The sequence below is a fragment of the Osmerus eperlanus genome, chromosome 10 (genome assembly GCF_963692335.1).
Source record: "Osmerus eperlanus chromosome 10, fOsmEpe2.1, whole genome shotgun sequence".
Lineage (NCBI taxonomy): Eukaryota > Metazoa > Chordata > Actinopteri > Osmeriformes > Osmeridae > Osmerus > Osmerus eperlanus.
Window position 1 is genome coordinate 10,161,309 of NC_085027.1, and position 12,227 is coordinate 10,173,535.

Consider the following 12,227-nt stretch of genomic DNA (forward strand, 5'->3'; position numbering starts at 1 on the left):
TTTGTGTCATCCCGCAACTTCAAACCAAATACTTATCCTTTGTATTTGGTGCATATGTAAGTGTGTGTAAATTATTTTGCAATGTCAAAGGTTGAGTTCATACAATACACATTTACCCAATGTTTACCCAATGTTTTAACTTGGCCACTTTGACCATGTTTTTCTCCAGATAATATGATCTCCCATCTATTCTACTTTTTAGATTCCATGTGAGAATTTGTCCTATTTTCACTCATCCCAAAGGACAGATTTTCTCCTTAAGCATTTCCTGTGCTGTTAGATGTTAGGAGTATTTACCATGGTGAGTTCCACGGTCGTTCCACACTCCATGATCTTTCTTTGCTAACTGGTGGAAAGGAAAGAAAAGGGAGTAACGTGAAAGGAATCTGTTGTTCTCTCTCTGTTTTACTGTATGCATTTTAGATAGTCACAGTAGTCCTCTGGATCTCATACTTTAGCTAGGACAGAGTTGAGGATAAAGCTAACATTGTGACAATTTTGCCTGTCATATTCCAACCCGGTTGTTGAATTTCTTTCTTAATAAAACAATAAACACAGTCAATCTTGGAACAGGCTTTGTTGTCATAGGGGAAAACAGAACAGCACTGAGGCTGAGAGGGGTTGGAGGCAATGAACTGAAGTTAGTGACTTTGCAAAAGGTTTTGCATCTCAAGAATGTGAAAGATGGCCAAGATGTCAAAGACTGCTGTGGTCTCTCAGCTGTGATGTGGACCTGATACAGCTGGGTGTCGTGTTGATGTGAGAACCAGGAGATTTTTACAAATGTTTAATTTTCTCATCTGCCCCATGTGACAAAGAGGACATTCAATAATGTATTATGTATGCAGCAATAATTGTATTTTATTTAGAGTAAATCTTAATCTAAAGTGACAATGTAGCTAGAGTACTTTCAATACAAAACTCTTACATCCACTTTTGAGACTTATGGCTTACATTCTGTTTGGAGCTGAAAAAGCCTTGCACCTGCTTTGTGATAGGCCATATCTATCCATCTATAGATAGCCAGTAATGGTTTTGGTCTCGTCTCTTTAGTTATCTAATGTTCTCTAAAATGACAGTGGCAAGCTGTCAAACCAGCAGCATGACCAGCTATATTAGCCATACATCGCCCGATGCTAGAGAAAACCTCTGATTACCCACAAGTATCCTTCAAAACATCAGAAAGGGATTTAGTGCAACTCTGTGTGGGTGAGAACTTCGGTTTCCTTGGACTTCCAAATGGATGTTTAGCCCTACCACAGAGGACACTGGGAACACAAGCTAAGTGCTTTAACGCTGGGTGATGCTAAAACGATGGGACAGGCTCAGTGTGGCGTGCAACCTAAGAGTGCTGTGTGAGGTGACTTATGGGACAATGGGGCCGCTTTCCGCAAATAAAACATGAATCTTCTCAAGAGCCTCTGAACTGTATGCCCAGGCTTTGTGTAGGGTGCTAGAAAAGAATAAAGAGACAAATCTGACTGAATGATCTTTAAAGGTTTCAGTATTGAGATCGCAGGCTTTAATCTGATGTTTCCATGACAGTTCTTACATCAGGCACATGTTTCAGAGCTGTGGTTGGAATCACACGAGAGTTCCTGGGTTCAGATTATGAGTTTGTCAATCTGTGGACATTGTCAAACTGGCTTGATGGTAAAATGAGGTTTGAAATTCAAGATTGTGTTCCTCACATACCTAATTTGGACTATATGGACTTTTGAATAGACTAATTGAAAGGCAATGAAGTTAACCTATTCTTTGTCAGTACTTTTTCTTTCTAAAGTTCAGTATTTAACTACACAAGGTGACTTGGACAATGCTGACAAGGAACAAACATCTGAGTTCAACTTTCAGAGTAAGCCAGTTCATATACATCAGTGTATTTATGCCATAAAATTCAGATATTTATAATTATTTTTTAAATGCACAAGGAAACCAAACCTCACATTTATATTGTAATTTATCTTTTGTCAAATGTTATTGAAATTCTTTCCTTGGTCTGGTGCCAGTCAATTTGTCCCAAGTCTAATGCCTTCAATGTAATCAAGAATGTGTCAAACTGTCATAGTATTGTGTATGTGTGTGTATCCTTATCATCATACATGGTGATGCTTGTCTAGAACCCCAATTGTATAGGAGTCATGCAACATCCTACTATAACAAACAAAAACTTTGCCAATGTTAATGAATCACTGAATACTTAGCAATGGAGTCAATATTTTATAGCCAGTGAGTTTTGCTGCAATGATAGAGCGTAATGTACGCCCTATGTCCTCTTGACCTCTTAATTGGTAGTTTGAACCACAGTATACAATAACTGATTAGAATTAGCCTTGAATACAACTGATTCAAGGCTGCCAATTAGCGCTGATTTCCAAGTATCAATCATAATCATTTACATAACAAGTTTTGATCTGTACCCTTCACTGTTCAGCCTCTAGAATAGACTGTATGTAGACAGAAAGTATTTTTATAATATTTTTTTAACTTTGCAAACGTAATGAGGCTGAAGAATCGACTGTGTGGAAGAAGTGCAGTGAGATGGAAGACCCTTGGAGGACTGCTAAAAGCAAGGCCTTGACTTCTCCAGATCCCTCCTCCCTCCCCCGCACTCCCCCGCACTCCCCCCCCCAACCTAGCACCAACCCCTACCACCTAGCAGAAATCTATTAGATATTCACTGCCAAATGGAGTCCGGAGAAATAAGCTGTTGTTGAATAGATATTTTCCTTCTTGAGGTTTTGGAATCAAATCAATGTACATTTTCCACTGACGGAGCATCAGAAATATCAAAGGCAATTCTTATATATATGATTTATCTCTGTAGTTTTCACTTTCATTAAATCATATTAGGACAGAGTAGCTTAACAATAGGTTGTGGATCCTGTTTATGGTTGTCATAAGAAAGATGTAGGTTTTTATTAATTACATTTCATAATAATAAAAAATAATAACAGAGACTGACAAAACATTCAACAAAGTTATATTACTAGGTAATACATGTCTGACATGTTCAAGACATGCATTTATGTGACTCACTAAATCCCTTTTTTTGTTGTATGGACAATTATCATGACTATATTCAATACATCAAGTATGGACTCAATACTGGTCTCATAACTTTTGACTCCTCCTTCTACAGTGGTACAAGAATTTTGTTTGGCTCTCTGACACTAAAATGTCTACACATAAATATCTGGCCCATGGGATTTATTTGACCTATTTTTAGCACATAACTCCCAGATGCACAATAAACATTGTCAAAGACTGAGGGATACAAATCTTTGCTAAATTTAGACTTTACAAAAAAACATGCCAAATGTTCTGAAATAACAAAATCTTTCTTTCGTCCAGTAGCCTACAGTTTTTCAACTAACTGTTACTTCTGCACAAAGTCAGGAAACTGCCTGCTATTTGAGATTCTGTCAAGTCCGGCTGAGGAATACAGCACACTGAGCAGCCTTCCAGCACAAGACCTAAGTATACCACATTTCTTTTGTTCTTGTTTTAACCTAATTTTCAGCAACCGCATTTCTATTGAACCCTTCTAATACAAAAGATAACTTGAACTAGGCCTACTTACCTACGCTATAATATAAGAGGACTTAAAATCATACATTGTGAGAGTAACACTTGATCACATGCTTTTCCACAGTCAGGATGTCCAAAACAAAATTAGATGGTTTCATTTTATATCATTTGTTTGATTTCGTTTATTTCATAATTTCGTTTATTTATGTAGCAAGGCTATGTCTAATTTATGTAATGTTAATTGTTGGTACATTACGTTTAACATTGGTGTTATATTGTATTATTACCATAATTATTTTATAAACGAAATATAGAGCGGGGGCAGACAAAATAAAAAATAAAGATGTTTCACAAACGAATCCCCGTAGCCAATTGTTGAATGGCCCTTTTAGCCCCTAGATTTTGACGGTATTCAGAATTCAAAAAACATTGCCCCATATTTGTCATCTTATATTTTCCGTTCACATTGTTAAAATTCAACGAATGTTACACAATTCCAAACTGCAAGAACTATCAATCTAATGTTACAACATCCAAATCAGTTTATCAAGCTATGAAAGTTTCACGTGTTTCATAATGAAACATAAACAATCGTTTGGATAGGCTACAACAATTTCGTAAAATGTAGCCCGATAAACAAAACGACTGGCCTGATTTGAAAACTCCAATCTCAGTGTTAGGCTATTGTTGCATTACATTAAAGAAGAAATTTGATTAAATCATACTATATCCTACAACGTGAACGGCAGAGGAGTGTTCTTTTTCAGGCCTAGCAAAAATATATAAAAAACAAAAGAAATGCGAAGGCCTAGGAAAGGTTTTCTATTGGCTCATTGGGTCCCATAGAAACGATGATGAAGTTATGAAGGGGCTGGGTTTTGTGCCAGCTGATGCGAATCTTGAGCACGATTACAGCTCACAGAAGGCTGGAACATAATTGATGTCCTAATTGAAAAGCAAGAGAACAACGACGGATTCGAGCTCCAATGAAAAAGTTTACTTGTTCGCCCACCAGAGTCCCATTGCAACGACATTGATGTGAGCAGAGGGGTATTCGCGCACTTCTTTTCCCCTCTTCACCCTCACAGTGCACTTACCCTCTTTCTCACTGTTAAGTTATAGTTTTCTTTTATGAATGATTCTCTCTCGCAACAATACATCCTTGGATATCTCCTCCTCTTTAGCACGAACTCACTTCGGCACATCTTTCCTGAAGTTCAAACGCCACCAAGAATTCCTCTGCAAACGCACTTGGGGAAAATATCCAACAAGAAAAAACTTCACTTTTTCTCCAACTGTAGCTGAAGCTAGTCTCAAAATGAGCCTTAAATCAGATTCCGAGCCGAATAACAACGTATCCATTGAGGAAGAGGTAAGAGCGTTTTTAATAACATTAAGACAGTTAATGTGTTGTGGAGTTAGTGCTGGTTTCTTTAGTTTGGAAGTCGTAATGGAAAAGATTATTTCTTTTGCTATACGACAGCGTAAAAGTTGGCCAATTATCTACAGTCATGTTTGAGAGCAGTCGTTACCAAAGGGCATACTATGGTTAAAGGGGTGTGCCTTCTAAAGCTCCCGATCTTATTAAACATTGTTTGGGCAAATAATTGAACAATTTAGGCATGGCGTGTGAATTAAAACCCGTTATTTAAAGGCTAGTGTGTAACATTTGTTCACGTGGCCATACTTGTATTGGAGTTGAAGCGTTTGTATTGTCATTGACAGTCTTTTACCTAAGAATCTAGGCTATTGATAGGCTACTAGTCCTTTTCCTACTGAACGGTCACCGGGTCTGTCTAAGGCAAATGATTGGTCAAATAATGTATGACTGATCACTTGAATTTAGTTGACTTATTCCTTGCACGCAATTTTGACGAGACTAGGCTTGTGACGCAGTGTGCTATCTTTCAAAACACGAGCATAGGCCTATAGTTTGCTTGTAGGATAGACACCTAATGAATACATCCTGAATTGTTATACATCTGCAATGCCCCATGAAGTCATTGCATTTTCTCATTGTGTCATCGTGGATAAACTCCTGGCCCTACCAAACCGCATTCTCTGCTGCACTAATATCTTACTGCGTGAGATTGACAAGTTCAACGGGTTTGCATCCTTCTGTGATTGGGTTACAGCACACAGTACGTGTCGATTTGTATAGGGTCCCATGTTTCAGCTGCGAGCCACCTGAAAAATTCCGTAGCGCCGTCGTGATCGGGCGCGGGTCAAAGGAAGGAAATTGTGTCATGCTGTGCGCTGTTGTCTACCGCTGTTCCTCTGGCAGTCCATTGTACTCTGTAGGCCTTCCTGCCGAGGAACTAAACTAATGGTCCCGTCTCACTCCTGTTTATTTCCTCTGCCACAGTGTAACACTTTCAGTCCATGTTTGTGTCGATGTTAAATCTATAACTTTGGTTGTATCTGATAAGTGTCGTCAACTGATGGAAGTGCGCAGCATTCCAAAAAAACCTTAGTTTTTGGCACTCAAAGGGGTCATTACTGAAAGGGACACGCCACTCAACATTAGTTGGTCCCAGTTGGTTATGATTTGTTTCTATTTGGATCCACAGGGCCTCTTGTGATTGCAAGAAACAATTTCTTAGTTGGATATTCCTAAGTGGTTTAAAGGCCTACATATTACCGAGTGCAATTTTTTATAATTTTTTTGCTGATCAGGTGGCCTCTTGAGTTAAATGTAATTTCTATTTCACACAATTTGTAAATAATTGATTTTATATTGTTCCAAATGTGTCCATGTGAAGGTTTATAGCGCATTACAGAATACATTTTGGTTTTCAGGTACGGACACTGTTTGTCAGTGGCCTTCCAGTGGATATCAAACCTCGTGAGCTTTACCTGCTGTTCAGACCATTTAAGGTAAGCCCAATGTAGCACTTTTGGAGAAGATGCAGGCAACTATCCTTGAATGCAGTACATGACAGAAGTGTGCTTCAACAGCTCCTTTGTCAAGAAGACTTTCAAGTTCTAATTATCCTTTTTTCGATAAAACGTTATGCATCGTTTCCCCATCACCATGAATTTGTTACCAGATTATAAATTTACTCCGTCCCATTCCCTTTTAAAACGTGAATATAAAAAAGAATGGATAATGCGTATTTCAGTAACTTTAGCTCTACAAAAGTTTGACGGAAATCTACAAGAGCACAGTAACTCCCCATTGTGCGATGTCGGTAAATGTCCAAGGTATGGATGATTTTGTACATCAGTCATAAATCGCTAGCTATTTACATAATGCTGAGAAGGCTGCATCGCTGTTTGTAATTTAGACTCACAATCCAATTCCATGAAGTATCCCCATACCAATGCCCCAAACATATCCAAATTGGAAGTGTATCCCTTACACATGGATGCCCCTGTGGAATGTGTAAATGAGTAGCTCAGCTATTGGCCAACCATCCCAGTGACCTACCTCCCTGTCCGCGAGAATACAATTTGTCAGTTTCTGGTGAATGGGGCCAAACATGGAAACATGGGCATTGTAAAAAGTACAATATAAACAGATGCCGTTATGTTGGCAGTCTATTCCAAGTTCCTTGAGTTAGAAGTCACATCATATTCTAGGTACACGATATCTAAAACTAGTTCTTGTCTATAACATTTCATTGATGACTTGTCTATTAAAGGTAGATCCTAATCTTCTTACCCTAAGAATGTTCTGGACATCATAATGCTGTTTTCTTGTCCTGCAGGTAAATGTCAGTTCTGGGATCTTTTTAGATATTTTTTTTTTAAGAAGTATAAGTTGGCAGGATTTGACAAGGTTGCTTGTGATTGTTAGACCATTTAGTTACATTTAGTGTAGATTTCAGTAAAAATAAATATTTTAATCCACAGCAGTGTCATTTAAATGTCCATGGTTGTTAATCAGTCCGTCCGTCCCCACCCCCCCCACACACACACACACACACAACATTCATCAGTACTTTTGTCAGGCAATAACTCGCTGACACATCATAGGAATTTAATTGTGCCTGCACTGTAATTCAAGTCTCTGTAACCATGTTGGGAGAAACCCCTCCCTCTTCCAAGACTATTGTTTCCAATTTGCCCCATCAACACACAATGAAATGGCTAACATGCTCTCTGTGTCTGCTCGCCTGCTTGCCTTGCTGCCCCCTCCCCTTAAGATTAGCAGACACCATGTTGGCAGGTTTCTCCTCATATGGCAAGATGGGTTCATTCCCCCCTGCCTCTCCGCATGTGACTTCATGCTGCTTAATTGGATATATTTTCTCTTCGCAGGGTTATGAAGGTTCACTGATTAAGTTAACGTCAAAACAGGTGAGAAGCTTTCCGTCCTTGTAGTGCAGCAACTTCAGGGTTTTATTCAGAGAACTTCACATGTATTGACGTGACTATTTGCATGCAGTTTTTTTTGCTACTTATGTATACAACACATGACATGGGTTTCTTTGCCTTCTATGATGTTGAGGTGTGCCGTTACAATGCCGTAGTTTAATGGAAATGTTTCTTCTCTCTTCCAGCCTGTTGGATTTGTGACCTTTGACAGTCGTTCTGGAGCTGAAGCTGCGAAAAATGCATTAAATGTAAGCCCCATGTTGCTGTGAACGTTCACTCGAATCACCATTTCCTTATTGAGGTCGTCTCCTGCAAGTCTGAGGCCAACGGTGCAGGATCCTCCTTAAGTGTTTGTCATGTTTTGTAGTTTCAGAGTTATTTCTGTAACAAGGGATGGATGGGGGATCACTGACCAAATTTCTCTCGTCCAGTCACTCAAAACCAACTATTTTCTCTCACAATTCAAGGGCAGGGCCATTTTTGGAAACTGAGACCAGAATCCTGTAGACTTACGGTAGTTTACTTTAACCTTGGTACACGTCTTTCATAGTCTGGTATTAATAGCCTTCCTAATTTGCAAACCACTGCTTAGCCTTAATTCTGTATAAAGACACATTGGTAGAGTTTTTGAACACGTGTCCTGTAGTCTGTGTGTGTGTGTGTGTGTGTATATATATATATATATAACCTCTTACTTTGTCACTACTTAGCCACATTGGCAGTATCTAACACTTCTCTCAAAGCCTAGCTCTCCTTAAGTGAGCATCACTTCCTAGACACATGAGTAGTCACACAGACGCGCACACACTGAGATATTCACCTGCATGTGGGCACAACGCTTAGGGCACAAAAAAGCAGGGTCAACCACACACACACCACCCAAGAGTCTTATCGTCTCTTCCCTTTCCTAGTCTCCTTTCCATTTTAAGAACTGCAGTCAATGGAGTTCTAGCAGTGGAAGCAATGAGTGGAAATCAATCCATGTGCTGTACCCCTCATTTTCATGGGTAAAGGAGACAACTTGGTTCAGATACTTCATAAATGCCTCCTCATAACCTTCCCTTTAGTCAGAGGAATCGTGTGTCTGACACAATTGGAGTGGTGAAAACAATTTGAATGAACTTGTTCTCTTTCAATCCAATAGCGTGCAGAACAGTGGTTGCCAAACGGAAGTATGGATGCATTTCCTAAGTATTAGAACAGGGCCTAGGAAAGGGGGGGGAGCTATGTAAGACTGAGATACAGCCACAGTCTCATCCCACCTCCCTTACAATACTGTGCCCCCCTCATGTCTCTCCCACCCAGGGCATCCGTTTTGACCCCGAAAGTCCCCAGACCCTGCGCTTAGAGTTTGCTAAAGCCAACACGAAGATGGCAAAGAGTAAGCTGATGGCCACACCGAACCCCACAAATATCCACCCTGCTCTAGGAGCTCACTTCATTGCACGGGACCCATGTAAGTGTACGGCTGCACCCCTTTAGGCTCTCACCCACTCTCACCTATGCAGTGCCGATCCTCAGTTCCCCTCAGTGCACCCATCGCCTCTGCAGGCCTGTTTAGGTATATTATAAAATAATTTAAAAAAACAACACTAGGGCAAGAATAGAACCCAAGAGCTAATGAAATAAAACTAACTCACATTACACATGCATGTGTCATCCTTTCTGCAAAGAAACCCTTTCTGCATTATTTCCGACATGGAGTCTCCACCATTTCACATAGATGTCTCCCCCACTTATTTGCGCTCTCACCTTCCTGGTCCACCATTAGTTTAACATGGGATGCCATGTGGCTGGTTTGTAGTAGTGTAATATGAGGGGGGAAAAGTACATTTTAATTGAACTGAAAGCCAGGGAGGTTTCAGATTTTAGCAAGGTACACCTTACCTGTTTCTTCAGTCTAGGCAATCTGTAACTTTTTCTAAGCCTCAATCTCTCCTTTCGTATCCTCAACAAATGTCAGCTGTTTGCATAAACAAATTGGCCTTTGTTGTTTTTGTTTGTTTTTTTTCCCCTCATTTTTCCCTTGTGCGCTCCAGATGACCTGACAGGGGCAGCCCTGATCCCGGCATCCCCTGATGCCTGGACTCCATACCCTCTGTACACCACAGAGTTGACCCCTGGGCTTCCCCATGCAGCCTTCACCTACCCAGCGGCTGCCGCCGCTGCTGCTGCCCTCCACGCCCAGGTGAGGGACCAACCGGTGTGTCTCCCCTCTTTTCTATTCCATATGTAGCCCTAGAGTAGAGTGCAGGCATGTTGGTCGTTTATCTTTGGTGCCACCGCAGTGGAGCCTGCACGAAGGAATGCAAGGTATTAATTTGGACCAGTTGTCAGTCATGACTGTCGTCACTGGAGGTGCCAACTTGCTGTCCACAACCTTGGCTGGAACATATGCTGTCTGTGTTGGAAGACAATGAAGAAAAGGCTGCTAATTGCAATCCGGTGAAAGATTCCCAATATGCAGTGAATTCTCTCTGAGCCCCTCTTTCCTAAGCTATGGATAACGTTCTACCTTACCTGATGGTCAGTGTTGCACTTTAAAGGACAACATAAAAAGCAAAAAATTTCCAAGTTTACAAAACAAGAATTTGAAGGCTCAACAAAATTGGGTCCCTTCCAACAACAACAACCAGTAGCATGTAAACAAAGTTAACTGATGCTGACTTCCAATTATGTAACCAGGCTTGTAGCACAGCTATGGTATGGAAATGCTTATTGTTTAACCCAACGGTTACTCAGTGGCAATGAAGGCAATTGTGTAAATGTGGTTACTCAGTGAAGTGGGTACTTTCCTAATTTCCATGCTTGTTAATTACTACACCAGCATTGTCTCCCATTGGGGCGCTATGTGACCCACAATAACCAGGGCTTATTCAGACTCCATCTAACCAACGCTTTTGATCTTCCACAATGTTCCGCTAATTCAAACTTCTCAATAGAGCGAGTATGTAAAACTTGGCTCCATTTATAAGCACATTTGTTTTCCGCATGCCAATAATATCCAAGCAACCAACTGCAGCCACGGTGTGTGTATATATTTGTTTTCTTTACTCCAGATGCGTTGGTACCCTACTCCCTCTGAGACTTCCCAGCCTGGATGGAAGTCCAGACAGTTTTGTTAAATCTAGTAAGTTACCAAAACGTGTACGTTTTTATTCTTATTTTTGCATGTATTAATTTAGCTGTTCCACTGAAGTCATACGGCAACCTCAGTCATCTGTGTGTGTGTGTGTAGGGAATGCAACAAGGAAGACATTTTAATGACGGAATGGTAATTAAATAATGAGAATTTCTTTCCCTTTTTAGACCTCCATCGGAACCAGATCTTCATCCAGTTGAAGAGAGGTTTGCCAAGCTCAAAATTAATCAGGTTTATTTAATGGACAAATATAAACATCCAGTATTTATCTCCTCTGGATATCTTCCTCGGGAAGTGAGAACTGAAACCATCTCACCGTTGACAGCCTGAGCGTATGATTCCTTTTTGGCAACTATTACGGTACAGTTTAGCACTTAAAAAAAAAAACTAAAATATAAAAACTTGCTCAAGTCTATGGATTATATTTGCTGTGTAAGATGTGAGTTAAAACATTATTAAGCTACTACTTCCATAGGTTGTCATGGCTCAAGAGGGAGGTGTCGTGAGTGGAGTCATTGCATGTATTTTGGCATGAATTAGAACGAAGAGTTCTGTGTATCCTTGTTTCTTAGTGCTTGTGTTGCCTCTTTACCTGGGCTAAACAATGAAGCCCTTTTCTTTTCCTGTACAGTATATACCTGTTTGGTCTTGCTTCTGTGAAAGCTAGGCTGTTGTGAAAATGGCTTATCTTGCATGGAATTTGTGAATGCATCCCTTTGACAATCCCGGTCTTGCCCAAAATATTAATAACATCAGTTAAGAGTATATATGAGGAAAAAAGTACAAGTATTTTTGTACTTTTTCTTTTGCGTGATGTATATTTATGCATTTAGTGCAACTAAATGATGAACCTGTATAAGTTGGGTGTTTAGTCGTCCTTTTGTGTTTTGTGTTATTTTGATCCTATAATCCTATTGAAGTAGTATAAGTGCAATTGTATTTGTCTAAATGGGGAGGGGAGTTGGGGGTGGGGCAGTGGTATCTTTGTTAAAGTACTGAAGTGTGCAGAATGTGTCCCATGTGCCATTCTGACTGCTAAAATGAGATTGCTGTCAAATGCTGATCTTTTCAGAATGTGAAACTGGACTACAAACATGAAGGGTTGCTTTGGGGTGCCATTTTTGAAATGGGTGGAAGGGTTGGATTGGAATTTCAGTTTGTGGTTTAGAACCTGTTTGTCTTTGTATCTGCTGTGCATAGGATGTAAAAAATATTCTCATCTTATGAATTAAAC

At 40.0% G+C, this 12,227-nt stretch overlaps 1 protein-coding gene across 8 annotated transcripts; it reads left to right on the plus strand.

The window, feature by feature from the left end:
* Positions 1 to 4,422: 4,422 nt before the first annotated feature.
* rbpms2a (RNA binding protein, mRNA processing factor 2a) lies at positions 4,423 to 11,386 on the plus strand. 8 transcript variants are annotated; one of them, XM_062470985.1, is made up of 8 exons: positions 4,423 to 4,581; positions 4,716 to 4,903; positions 6,331 to 6,408; positions 7,795 to 7,833; positions 8,037 to 8,099; positions 9,157 to 9,307; positions 9,891 to 10,054; positions 10,911 to 11,386. In XM_062470985.1, exons 2-8 carry the CDS (start codon positions 4,850 to 4,852, stop codon positions 10,974 to 10,976), a joined length of 615 nt encoding a protein of 204 aa, XP_062326969.1. In that variant the 5' UTR covers positions 4,423 to 4,581; positions 4,716 to 4,849; the 3' UTR covers positions 10,977 to 11,386. The 8 variants fall into 8 exon arrangements, with proteins under 8 accessions (XP_062326969.1, XP_062326962.1, XP_062326963.1 ...); XM_062470978.1 differs by having other exon boundaries at positions 4,424 to 4,903; positions 10,911 to 10,998; positions 11,161 to 11,386; XM_062470979.1 differs by having other exon boundaries at positions 4,424 to 4,903; positions 10,911 to 10,981; positions 11,161 to 11,386.
* Positions 11,387 to 12,227: the final 841 nt, after the last annotated feature.